General features: G+C 47.5%; 1 protein-coding gene across 3 annotated transcripts in view; it reads right to left on the reverse strand.

Annotated features, from left to right (window-relative positions):
• Positions 1 to 14,186, reverse strand: part of KCNK10 (potassium two pore domain channel subfamily K member 10) — a 114,413-nt gene that overhangs the window by 41,480 nt on the left and 58,747 nt on the right. For all 3 annotated transcript variants that reach the window (XM_053928701.2, XM_024568014.4, XM_024568015.4), the window contains exon 3: positions 712 to 829. In XM_053928701.2, coding sequence (XP_053784676.1) covers positions 712 to 829 — 118 coding nt within the window. The remainder of the gene's footprint in view (positions 1 to 711; positions 830 to 14,186) is intronic.

Consider the following 14,186-nt stretch of genomic DNA (forward strand, 5'->3'; position numbering starts at 1 on the left):
TGCAGGAAGGAAGTATAGATCACCCTCTATGGTCAGTTGTGAAGAGCATTTCCCTAGTCAAAAAAAATGCAAATGCTCCCTTTTGATCTAATCCAACGACGGTGGAGGACAGGGGGATGGGAAGAGCGCCCTTCTCCCCTGGAGCGGATGAAAGAACTAATTCCTCATCTTAGCACCATAGGAAGTCAAGACCTAACCCCCAAAACTGAGCATTCAGGGAGTGGCTATTCAAGTGTGATATTTAGTCATGAAGATGAGTATCAAAATAACCAAGCAAAAGAGAATAAAGAGGTGACCCGGGGGACGTGAACAACTTCTGGTTTTCATAAACAAACTTGCTAGAACAGTCTGGTTCTTTCATATATAACTGTAATAAATAAAACCTACAATTTTAAAAAAGGAATTTGAGTGCAACTGAGCAGTCGGAGCCCCACTGCCTGAGCGATGCATCGTTTCATTTTTCACTCTACCCTTCTCGTGAGGTCCTTGCAAACTAACGGCCCCTGCATCTTCCAGTGTGAAAAATGAAGTTCTTCGTCTGCTTTGCCTTTGACTTAAAGCCACCACAACCACTGCAGTAACGTGGCCGTGTTTTATAAGCCTCCTGGCAACCCCAATATCTGCCATGGATACTGTGAGGGCTGAAGTCTGACTCGGCTCCATTACCCAGGACGCCTGCAGAGGAAGAGAGATCAGCGAACGGACGGCTACCTATGGTGGTGATGACAGTCCCAGCGAAGAAGAAGGCACTGCCGAGGTCCCAGTGACTGCTGTTGTTGGAGGAGTTCCCTATCGGGCTCACCCCCGCGTTGTCAGCGTCCAGGGCGTGCTGCAAACAAAGGGAGAAAGCGTGAGACCCGGTTTAAAAAGTTAAAAAAGTAATAATGATTTCCCTGCTGAAGAACCTTCAGTGACCTACAGAGGACTGGTTACGAAAATGAGGGTACAGTCACAAAGCGAAGCACTACACACCCACTCATTAAAATTAGAAAGCTCATTGTAGGTAGGGGACAAAAACCAGTGTATGTAGTACGGTGCCATTTGTGCAAAATTTGCAGCCACAGATTCATGTGGTGAAGCCCTGGGTTATACAAACTGCAGACAAATTACTTTGCACATACATAGAAAGATGTCTGAAGGATTGTCACCCGAAGTGGCCATTCCCAGAAGGCAGGGTTTCGGTTGCTTTTGACTCTTTTCTGTTTGGTTAGAATGTTTTACCCTGAGCTTGTTTCAGGAGTACTGGAGGTAGGAGCTGGGGCTCCTGGGGCAGACTACGCTGGCTCTGCCTGGTGTTAACTGCAGCACCCTGGGCAAGTTATTTAACCTCTCCAAGCCCACATCTCCTGCTTGGAAAACCAGGAATAATACCTCCCCCACAGAGCCATTGTGAATATTGAATGAGATGGTCCATGCCACGCACTTAGCTCGATGCCCCGCACTGGGTGAGGGTTGCCCTGATAGCCAATCTCATGACTGTCATTTTGCTGTCCTCCAACACAAAGACACAAATTGCTCCTTCTTAAAATATGAGGGTGACTCCTTGCTGCCCACTGGATTTGGAATTCCACAACTTAAAATTCCCAATAAATTGGCCATGATGATGATTCACCCCCGTCTCATAGTACTAAAGCCTGCAGCCTGGCAGGACACTCCATGAGACTGTCCCTTACACTTCTGGACTTTTGAGTCTCGCTTGTGCCCTCCCTAAAATGCCATTACTTTGGGGTCTAGACCAGGCTCGCTTCTTCCAGGGGCATGCGCAGAATAAGGTGAAAATCTCTCCGCAGCCCTTCTGAGTTAGACCCTCCCAACCCCTTTTCCAGACAGAGGAGAGAGAAGGAGCAAACAGATGAGCTGCAGGGAGGAAGGGACAGGTGGGAGTTTCAGGGGGAGGTGACAGACATAGGGCTACTTCTAGAACAACTAGAGATTCTGTCCCCCAGAATGACCCCATGTGGAGCAAACAAGACACAATTAAATACAGAAATGTGATTATATTTATCTTAAGTAATGCCATTTAAGCTTTGTTAAAACAGACATTGTTGCCACATAATCAGATTACAGGTGAAAAGGTCAATCATCAGTATATGTTGCCTTCATGAATCAGAGATATTCTAAAATCTCTAGACCAGGGATCAGCAACCTTTATTTATAAATTACTAGATAATAAATACTTCAGGCTTTGTAGGGCAAGTGTGGTTCCTGTTGCATGTTTTTCCGTTCATTTTACAACCCTTTAAGTATGCAAAGACCATTCTTAGTTCACGGGTTGTACCAAACCAGGCTACAGGATGGACTTGGCAGACCCCTAGACAGTTGACCGAACAATAGGAAAAATCTCTTTTGTTTAAGCCTGTAGCAGATTCTTCCCTGCCTCTAAGAACAGGACGTCCATGCGGGCCAGTTTCTAACATGAACCCTGGCACCCCAGAATGTAAAATCCAGCTGTGCGGGATGAGTACAGACTGGCTTTGCCCATGGTTTAGATCGACCTAATTGACATTTATTCATCAGGGGCTCCGCTCTGCTCTGCTTTAGAGAAAAGACAGCTGGCAAGTCCTTTCTGCTAGCAAACGATCCATTTTCATTATGCTGTGAGCGCCATCACACCCAGCCACAGGCCTAGCTAATGTTCATCTCCCCATTATCCATTCAGCTCTGATGGGCCCACCTGGAAATAATATCTCTGGGACAACTCAAGGCCTCAGTCACTTAGGTGACCTCCAATCACACCACCAATACCTAATACTTACAACAGTTATGATGCCGCACAGAGAGCTTGGTTTCAGCCAAGTCTCACTGGGCTGAGCATGGCACAGAGGCATCATCAGCAGACCCAGTGCTGCGTGTGAAAACACAGATTTGCAGCAAAGGCAAACTGAGATGCTGATCTGTTTCATCAGAAAATCCAAGCCAAGATTCCTTTTCAAGTTTCGGTTTTTTGAATCAGGTAATTTATAGATATTTAATCTTTACATAGGCAACCCTCAAGGAAACTGTCCATTGAAAGGAAACATTTGTTGAGTGTTTGCGTTGAGCCAGGTACAGTAGAAGTGTTATATCCTTTTATCCTTTGCACAACTTGCAGGTTACTCAATTTTTACCCTTTCTACAAATTGCAAGAAAAACTGAAATGATCCCCATCTGCAGTAGTAAGAAAACGGCCTCAGGAAAGTTAAGTAACTTACCCCAGGTGACACAGCCGGGAAGTAGGGGAGTCAGGATTCACACCCTGACTGGTCAGGGTCAAAGCCGTGGTTTTGTCCTGTCCTCTACATAGGGTGCCCAGAGTGCACTTTTCCTGGCCCATACCCATGATCGCCTCCAGGGAGGACAGAAAAGAACAGCCATTGTCTAAGGATTTAGGCAGAAGGGACCACAGGGGATCGATTCTAATTAGACTGCTTCCCTGGAAGTGGAGGCACCAAACTTCATTTTGTCTCCTGGAACTGGAGAGAGCTTAACTGTGTTGCATTAAAAACCTAATTTAAAAACAAATAGACAAAAATTGGGAAAGGTTGATTTTATACCCTGAGAGGGAGGGAACAGAGAAAAGAGACAAGAGAGCCGTGAAAAACAAGGATGGAAAAAGAGAGAACAGAGTATCAACTGACATGTGGGAGGTTCAAGGTGAGTTCCAGCAACGCCCAGAATTTTTGAAGAATACATGCATCCAGTATCCAACTTTCACTTGCCTTATTATGATGTAAATTCTTCTCTTGATCCCCCCAAATCTTCAGTAAAGTAGGCTATCCACGCAAATGCATTTGGGAAGTGGTTTTGTGGACATCACAATACAAGGGCTGTTATGACACTAGGGGGTCAGAGTGTGATTTAGAACCAGAAGTAAGAAGGAAAAGGATAAGCCCTTCAATGAGTCACTGAGCTCTTGCTAAGGCTTTGGACAGTCCCCAGTCCCAGCAATGAGGTTTGACACTATCTAACTCTGATGAGTCAGAAACACTCCAACAAACTGCCAGCATTAAAATGAATCAGCAAACGCGGGTTATGTACCTACAGGGAAAACACAGTGCAAAAAAGACTGTATTCATTTGAATTAATAGCATCATTTTTACTTCAATAAGAATATTTCCCATTGAGTTCATAGTTCTAACTTGACCCTCCTAAAATATTTTCTAATGACCTTGTTTGAACTCAAGCAAACGTTTTAAAATTAAATGCACTTGCTTTAAGTTTCTCTCTCTCTCCCTCTCTCTCTCTGCATCCAGGCTGCAAAAGTGAAGCTAAGCCAGCCCATTAGAAATGTCTGAGCAGAGACAGTGAAATGATGGAACTTAGCTGTGTGCTGTTTGGCTTAAACTCTCCCTCTCCCCCAACGCATCATCCCCGCCCCACCCTAGCGTTAGGACCACCCGGAAGATATAACGGAGAAACTGCAGCCTCTCACAAGTGAGGCGTGTCTGAGGTTGACAGTGAAGGAAGAGAGAAGGGACTATCGATCACTTGGCCCTCACCCCCCGCGGCCCCCCTGTGCTGTAATCCCATAAGGCAAAGCCTGGCTGAGTAAATCACTCTCTGGACGGCGTGCGATACCATCATGAGTGTTCACACTACACCGAGATGAATGGTGACCCACAGGGGACCACTAACTGTCCGTGGCTTTTCTCCTATGATCTGTGTACTCAGTGAGATAATCTGTTTCCTTACGTGGCACCAAAAAGGAAGACGTACAATAATCACTCAGCTTGTCTGAGATTGGCTAAAGAAGAACACCAGTGGGTGCCATTTGCGTGGATATCGACAGCTAGGGTGGTCATCTGATTGATGGCCCCATCCAGCACACTTGCTGAGAGTGGAAGGGGGCTCTCTCCACAGTCACGCTGGGACCACAGGGCATGTGCAACCCAGGATGCACGGGCACTTTACTCATAGCCTGCACCACTGGAACTAAAGGGAAGGACCCCTCCTCAGAGGTCACAAAGGTGACTCTGTGTCTACAGTATACTTCGTCCCAGCCGGCAAAGGGATTTATGGAGTAGAAAGTTAGCCAGGGGTTGAGGCAGGATGACAGGGTGGGTGTGAAAGTGGCTTCACAAATGTATTAAGAGTGAGCAGACTTTCAGCCATTAATAGAAGAAGAGCCGCAGACCCCGTGAGGCAGACGAAGGCCATTGGCAGACCATGTGCATGCCAACTCAAAGATGCCCCTGGTGAGTCAAAGCCCCGCAGCATCCTTCCACCTCCTCACACAGCGGTGGCGGAAGGGCCTCGGGAAGGAAGTGGAAACATGGTGTTAATTTGTTTGCCACGGTTGCTTTTTATTTCTCCTGCTTCAGAAGTTCCTTACCTATAAATATTTAACTGCAGCAAAAGTGAATAGTGGTGCTGGGGGAGGGGCAATTTCACATCCACATGCAAGACCACATCCTAACATTTCAAACCAGAGTGAGAGGGTATCAGGGAGGATATCTGGACCCACCATCAGCAAGGCACTTCCATGGCTGATTCCAAGAAGTCTTTGCTTTAATACAGAGAGATAGAGTATGTAAGCAACTCGTGTTTCTCCTGCAACAGAGAAATCTCATGGCTGAAACAGCAAATGCTCAGCCTGTGCAAGTTACGTAACTTCTCTAAGCCTCATTTTGTTTCCTCATCTATAAATGAAGGACCTTCCTTGCAGGGATTTTTTTTCCATGTGTTTTTGATTTTGGACAGTTGTCCTTACTATTTCGTATTTGATAATATTAATAATACTACAGGAATCTTTTCTGAGGGTTTAACTAGGGCACAGGTTAACTCAGCTCACGCTTGTGGTGACCCTTTGAGATGGGTATCACTACCATCCCCATGGGACACGGACTTGCGCAAGTGCACACCTCACCCACGTGCACGCGCGTAGTGCCCGGCCACACCAGCATGCGGATGCTATTAGAATTGTCAACAGGAAGGTCACCATCTGAAAACGCTGGGAAGGCAGCTTCTCTCCACCCTCTGTGTTCTTTCTCCCCATCTCGGGCCATGTTGGCCCAGCTTCCTGCCTCTGGGGAGAGCAGGCTGCACCCACCCAGGCACCTCGAGTATCTGTGAGAGTGGAGGGAGAGGGAAAGAGGATCGACGCCCATGTGCCTTCGCCGGGCACCCAGACAGATAGCCGGTGGTGGCCTGAGTGGAGCAGCCATCCTGTGGCCACACCACACTCACAAAAACCAGGCCAGGCCATAAAAAGGCCAAGAGAAGGGCACCTTCAGGGCCATGGTGACTATTACGATGGTGTTTATTTCCTGCTGTCCTAGTATCCAGTTATGTGCAAATATTAACCTTTCCTCAGGTCCCCGGGGGAGCCAGGCTTCAGCAGGCTTTCATCAGAACTTTACAGCCTAGTTATAAACCTAAAGTAAAGGCCAGCTGCAGAGAGGAGAGGATAAATGGAAAATCTGTCTGGAAAGTAAGAGAGGGCGAAACCCAAGGTGAACTGGACTGCACAATCCAGAGCCGATGGTCTGGGACAAGTTCGCCTTCCTGGTTTCCACTAGTTAATTCTTTTGGGGGGTGAAATGTTCTAAAACTCAGTTCATCAGCACCTAGGTCTACACCCATGACTGATCTATCGAAACATTGTCACGTGGACCCAGCCCTATTCACAGGAGCTCTTTCACCTTCTGAATTGTGGCTAACAATGCGGAATTAATTTTCTGTCTCTTTGACTACACAGAAGGGTGAAACAAGAGAAATTTTAAGCCACGAGGAAAGCATCCTGTCTACTAAGGAAGCGAAGATGTATGTTCTGATGCGATCAATGAACTTTCAGGCTGTCACCTCTCATCTGAGTCTGGGCTCGTCCTCTACAGACTCAGTAGCAAATTTGCCAAGAAATGTTGAAAAATCGCCCCGGTCCTGAGGAGAATGTGTGACGTACGCTCTGCTTTCTCTGCTTCTGCGATTATTCCTATCAAAGATGAGTCTATCCAGTTTCTGGGGGGAAATTTTTTTACTGGGCTAAAAAAGCAGTTACAGGAATTCTGATTCAATCGCAGCTCGAGCTAAATCGAAGATCGCTATTCCTTTCATTGTCATTCCATGCACTGGAGAGAGTCTGAACTTTAATAGACGATTAAAACCACAATTTAAAAAAAAGAAAAAGATTCTTCTGCTACCTTGTTTTGGTTGTAGCTATTTACTTGAAAGCTTTCTTGGTCTTGAGTGTTCGATATTAATCCCAAATTAATATTTCATTTTCTGGGCACCCTAAGAGAATGTCAGCACCTACAGTCACCACGTTTCTTTGGTACTCACACAGTTTGACATGACACAGAGTGGAGACAATCCCAGGGACTTCAAAGAAAGTTCTAGAATTCTCATAAAAATAATCTTAGGTCAAACATTTGCAATGTGCTTTCTATCTTATTCATCCCTCACCAAAAAAAGAAAAAAATCCTGTAGTAATAAATCCTAGTATTATTTTCATTTTCTAGATGAGTCAAGGGACACGAGAGTAACTTGCCCGCAGCTGTAGTAGTGAGCAAGTGGCAGAGGAGGTTCCGGTTAAAAGTCCACCCTGTCAGCCCTGGCCTTCTCCTGTCCCCACAGATAGATATCTGTTTCTCCAGCCTGCAAACACTTTTCTAAAGCTCATCTGTCATGTCACCTTCCTCCACCTGAATAAAAAGACAATAAAGAGAGGTAGGAATTTGTACTTCGGGTCCTCATTTTTCAAAAAACAAAAGATTAAAACCCTCATTCACTCAGTAAAGTTAACCTGCATCAGCAAGCTTTTCATCCCTTCTGCCCGTTTCCACCGAGAACAAAGGAAAATATATGTTCGCCATCTAAACTGGTGCGGACCTGACTCGCAGCTCATGGGCTCTGCTTGTACAGACATTATACTGACTCAGCCACACCACCTGATGTGAAGGCAGAGAGCCACATCCCTCTAGAGCAGGGGTGTCAAACTCATTTTCACCAGGGGCCACATCAGCCTCGTGGTTGCCTTCAAAGGGCCGAATGTAATTTCAACTCCTTAATAGTTAAGGAGTAATTACATTTTTATAGTCCTAAAATTATTTCATCCCTTTGAAGGCAACTGCAAGGCTGATGGGCCCCCAGTGAAAATGAGTTTGACAGCCCTGCTCCAGAGCCCAGCCAACAGATCATCATTATACCTTGCAGTCTTGTCACAGGTAAATGAAGGCCCTTTTGGGGTCCCACGGGATGAGTCAGAGACTCCTCTCTGTGCATAGAAGCCTGAGTGTTTCCTTATCTTCCAGCACCAGCCACACTGGGCCCTAACTAACTACCCAGGCCAAGTCGCTCTCCCCAACCAGGCACGGAGCCCTGTGGTTATAAAGGGCAGGTGCTGGAGCCCCTGTCCAGACCCCACTTTAACTTCTCACTTAAGCTTCGGCAAGTTATTTAGCGTCTCTGCTCCTTGGCTGCTCCCCCCTCCTGAAAGGGTCCTTATGAAGATTAAATGACTTAAAATACAGAAAGCATTTAGAGCAGTGCCTGGCCACCGTCAACCCCAGGTGGTATCAGCTAGTGACACAATTAATACTGGACCAGAAGCTTCTGGAGGACAGGGAGTAGGCTTCCTGCACCTTTGTTTTGTTTTGCTGATCACCAGAACCTCACACAGCACCTGCTTTATGACAGACATTCAGTAAGTATTAACTACCTAAATGAACACATTTGGTTATAAGCAATGAAAATAATTGCATGAGCCACACACCATCAAAATTTTGCGAAGGGTCTTGCTTCACTTAAAATAAGGAGCAAACACATGCACATTTGTATATAAATGTGGACACAGTAGCATTCATTTCTGGGGTTTTGTTTTATTTTTACAGTAGTTTTTTGGGGAGGAACACTGAATTCTCATTTGCAAATTCATTTTTTCCAGTGACATGCCAATTTCCATTAGCTCTTTAATTGCTGGCTTAGAAGCTCTACATCTTCTTCACTCACCAGTGATGGAATCCACAACCTCAGGGATAAAAACAACAATAATAATAATGAAGTAGAGGCCTGTAAAGACAGGCCAGAGGCTGCAGGCCCAGTCTTGCACACATTGACGAGCTTCCTCGGCATGCGGGCTTCACTGGAGAAAGGGCAGGCCTCCAACTTCAGGGCGACAGCTGCAGGGAGTCACTTCAACTCCTCAGAGATGGGTCCTTCAGCACAAAGAACCCAAACCCGCACTCCCCAGAGGTCACCTGCTGCTTGGGCTGTGGCCTAAACTTCCTGCACAAGATCTACTAGGAAGAAGGGACAGCCCAAGGCAGGGAAAGAAAAAGCTCATCTGGCTTCCATCTCCTACTCATGGCAAGGGTTCCACAGGCTGACAAATGTGTGTCTCAGGTGCTCCCCTCCCACCCCCACTAACATCCTTACATCCCTAAATATGTAAAGCTCTGGGGGCTGGAGATACCAAGGGAATCTGCTCCTGCATAAGTAAGACAGAAGAATGATTTGAAAGGGGTCCTCTTGACAACTGTAAGGGAAAGAAAGGTCTTATATTGCACAGGAACAAAATCATCTTCTGCTTGGTTTCTTGAAGGTTTTAAATGAAGGGCTCTTGGTCTCTAAAACATATTTAGAAGGTCCCATTTATTCCTTTGCTCCTCAAACCTTACGCATCTTCTTTGGGCCAGCCACTGGGCCAGGCATGAGGGATGTAGTGATGGAAGATACAGACTCAACCTACAAGACCTCACAATCATGGGCAGCAGACAGAGGAGAAAAATGATTATCCAACAGAGTCTAAAAAGTAGAGAGGCCAGCGTGAGTGCCTCATGCTTCAGGGCCAAGCAGGGCTCCACTGACCATGGAGGGTCCATGAAGGAGTCCCCTGGACTTGACTTTTGGCACCTCGGAGGATAAACCAGTTCCAAAATCCAGATCAGGACCCTTCGCAGAGCATCATAGTTGGCACTCCATTAATGTTTAGTTGTCAAATGAATAAATCAGTGAACCAATGACTTCAAACCAGCTTCTAACTCCACTGCTACCCTTGAGGATGCTATGAGGGACCAAAATGACAATGTGCTAATTGATGAGATCATGTCACCCAGCCACTCGAAACTTAGCCACAGCTTCACAGTGCTCTTAGGGTTCAATCCAACAACAGGCCTGGCACGATTTGGCCTCTGCTTATCTCCAGTCTAATCACTTACCCAGTTCCCTTTGCTCACTGACCTCTGGCCCCCTTGGCTCCATTCTCTCAGTGCTTACACAGTCCAGCTTCCTTCCACTGCAGACCCTCACTCAGCTCCCTCTCCTAGAATCCCCGTCCGGCTAGGTCGGTTCTGCTCATGTGTTCTCTTAGTGCCCCACGGCTCTACCTCCCTCTCCTTTGCAGCATCCATCCTGGTGTTATTTACCCTTATTTGTGTGATTATATGCATAAGGTTTGCCTCTGCCACTTCCTATCAGTAGGGTGACTGTGAAATTTATCTTTCAAACCAGGAGAGCTTTGAGAAAGAAAGAGATGCTCTTAATTACTTCAGAATCACAAAAACTGGGTTGTTTGGTCATTCTAGCTATAAGCTCCAAGGGGGCAGGGCCCATGTCTGTTTTTTATTCACATGATGTCCCCAGTACTTAATGTGGTTCCTGGCACACAGCAGGCAATCAATACATTTGTGGAATTAATGAATGATTGAATGAATGAGTAAGTGAGTGTGTGAGGACTGATTTGGAACTTGACAGAAGAACAGGATGGAAAATGTCACAGCCTCGGGTCATGGCAATTAATCAACACTTCTGCTTCTAGAGAGAACGGTTTGGCAGCTCATGGTCTCTGGCCGCTCCCTTATCAGCAGAACGGCAGCCTGGGTCACGACGCCAGTACCAAAGGTCCATGCCCAGAAAGTGCCCAGTCCTCTGCCCACATCTTAAAGGAAATCCTGCTCCCCTAAAGCACGGTGGCATCAGGCCCAAAGAGCACAGCCAGGAAAGAACACAGTGAGAGGCCCACGCTCCAGTGCCCTGACTTGGCACAATTGCTCTCTGCAGCTTGGGAAGGTTACAAATCCAGGGAGAAAGGAGGAGGGGACTCTGTGTCAGAAGGGAGCTTTCCCACCCTGTCATTCGAGTGGGTTTTCCCTTAGTCAGGAGGAATTCGTCTTGATACAACTTCACACTCCCCAGCCCTGTTGTGTCAAACCAAGGACAGAGAAAGACAGTGTGGGCCTGAAGTCAGGGAGATCCACATTCCAGACACCTAGCCTCTGCAAACCGGGACAGGAACTGTGGCAGCCACGTGGGATAATGGGGAGTGAAAAATGGGGCTCAGGAATAAGTGTGTAAACTCCCTGGCCCCAAGCCTGAAGAATCGTGCTGAAGAAATGCTGTCAAGTGGTACTCACCAAACCAGCCTGAGGCCCGAGTACTGAGCAAAGCACCTAAGACTTTGTTCGTTTATTAGCAAAGGATAAAAGTCCCTGAGAGGTCACAAAGCGAAAACCAGTGGCTGAGTTTCCATTCACCCACACAAAAGGTCACAAAGCAAGCCAAAGACAGGGAGACATCTCAGGATGGGAAGGGAATCCCCCCCACCCCCCGACCCCTGCCAACAAAGGATCCACGGGATCCTACGTACTTCCAGGAAATTCCAGACCCAGCCCATGCAAGGCAGATGAAAGCTTCAGGCTTCCTTTGGACAAAGAAGCTGCCGAGCATAAAAGGTAACCCTTTTGAGGTCAAGAGGGTTCCGAGAGGTTAAGTAACTTTCCCAGGCACAGACTGTATGCCAGGGGCAGAGCCAGCCTTCTGGGCAGTGAGGTGACCTGCTCAGTCTGGGGGGGATCACACCAAGCTGCCCCAGGACACTTTCCAGCCGGAGAGCAATCCTTGCTGCTTTTACTACATGTAGGTGCTTCCAATGGCAAGTCCCATGTCCCCCGTGGTGGGCGCCTCACCCAACACTGAAGCCACCCCCATGAAACATCTCTCCCTTCACCTGGCTATCACCTGCAGAAGCCGCAGCCACGGGACCGCAGGAGCTACACTGAAGACATTCAACATCTTCAAACATCTAAGAATTCACAGCCTGAAAAATGACTACCACAGATCACCAGCCACACAGGCTCCAGCACTCGTCCTACCCGTCGGTGAAGCCACCTCGGGATCTGGAGGATTACAGAAGATGAATGTGTTCGCTGCTTTCTCCAAGGCGAGTCATGACAGAAGTTTCTAAGACAATTTTATTGGGGACAGGGCCATAAACAATTGTGGCATGTGAATGCGTCGGACGAAGAAGTTCTTGGGATGGAGGGACTGCCAAATCAAGTTCCCTGAAACTGTGCCTTCAAAAAGCAGTCAGTTTACTCTGGCCCACTGCCAAAGAACTGCAAGTACTCCAGGTCTGCCTATCAGTGTCTCTTCCCTTCCCTGCACTTCACCTTGGAAAAGAAAGATGGAACGGGGGCAGGGAGAGGGGGGAAGCAATAATGTTTCCTAAATGCCCACCATACGCCAGCACTCTGTTGGGCACTTGATGTGGGTTATCTCATTCACTCCTGCCAATATTCCAAATGAGGGGGCTCTCTGGTCCCTTCATAGGAGGAGCCTGACACTCGGTGGGACGAGGGACCAGGTCTACCTGACTCTAATTCCCCTACTCCTTCCCTCATTGACACCCCCCTGCATGAAAACACAATAGTCCACATCTGGAGTGCAGTAGTACTATGTCAGACAGCCCAGGTTTCCCCAATAATTTTTTCTTCTCCCTCCAGTCTTTCCCGTGGAGTAAACGCTTTGAGAAAAGGCCCAGATGTGGTGTAGCCACCACCACCGACCCGAGTGAGCAGCACAGCCCAGTGGTTAGGCACTTGGGCTCTGAAATCCTGCCCCCAAGGCTCAAATCCCAGCTCCACCCCTTGCTGACGGTTACTTTACTTGGGTAAGCCGCTTAGCTTCTGAGAATGTATTTGCTCACTCATAAACCAGAATGATGACAGCAGAACCTGCCCGTAGGCTTGTTGCAAAGGTTAAATGGGCTCAAGGACTGCAGCCCTAAGAACCGAGTCTAGAGGAAAGTAAACAACCAACAAACCGGTTGCTGTTTTCTGGTATTACAGCAGGTCTGCGGGATTTCCCGCTTAGAGTCATCTGCAGACGCCTTCACATGTCTCAGGGGTGACATTCTAGAGATGGATGGATCTCACATGTGCTCCGTGGGCTGAACTGCTGAGCCCCAGCACAAGTTAAGTGGCTTGCCCTGGGGCACAAGCTAGAAAGATCCCCGAGCCCCACTGCGGGCTAAGTGGCAGCCAGGCACGGAGAACACAGGCTGTCTCCCTCTGTCACAGCTTGGAATCAATGGTCACCACGCTGTTTGGGTGATCTGCTCATTGGGGAGCTGCCTGAGCCTTCTGGGTCCCCGAGGTTCTCCAAAACTGCATCTCCGACCACACCAGAGAACAACCAGGAGGAACAGATCAATAGAGCCAGCCCCAGAGTCCACCAAATAGATACGAGGCTGAGCTTATCCACCAAAGCTCAGGATAAGAATGATGACCTAGGTGGCTGGGGTAAGCCTTCGAAAGGGAATAGAAAACTGCTATGTGGCTTCCCTGGGCTCCAGCCACAAAGACACAGCAGCAGGGAGTAAGCAGCCCAACCCAGCCCTCGGGGGAACCATTTCTGTGAAGAGGACTTTACACTTTAACAGCAGAAGCAAAATGAGTCAATTTGAATATTTAGAATTTGAAACCCCAAAGGACATTTCAGGTGCTTTCTTCTCTTTTCTCTTAGCCCAGTCCCAGGATGCACATACTTTAGGGGCTTCCTTGGTTTCTTTTTTCTTTTTCTTTTTTCCTGCTTTCCCTAACAAATAAACAGCAGCAATCACAACAGTTAAAAAGCAACCAAGTTTTTTTTGTTTGTTCATTTACCCCTCAGAGCACCCTAACAGGCGAACACTATTACCACAACCTCCATATTGCAGAAGGGACACTGAGACCTAGGGCGACTCCCCAAGGCACAATGCCCACACACAGTGAAGAGATTTAACATGGGAAGGCCAACTCCAGAGTCTGGACACTGATCGCCAGGCCATGCTGCCCATGTCGCTTCTGTTTGAACAGACACGGATGTGGAGACCAAAGCAGGCATTCCAAAATCCTTGCAGAAGGGAGAATAAGTCGTTTTCGAGTTTTCTTTGTCAGACTCTCTTAAAGGCAGCCCCGCCTCTATCTCTTAGGACGCCTCATCTGTGAGGTTGC

The sequence above is a fragment of the Desmodus rotundus genome, chromosome 7 (assembly GCF_022682495.2).
Source record: "Desmodus rotundus isolate HL8 chromosome 7, HLdesRot8A.1, whole genome shotgun sequence".
Taxonomy (NCBI): Eukaryota; Metazoa; Chordata; class Mammalia; order Chiroptera; family Phyllostomidae; genus Desmodus; species Desmodus rotundus.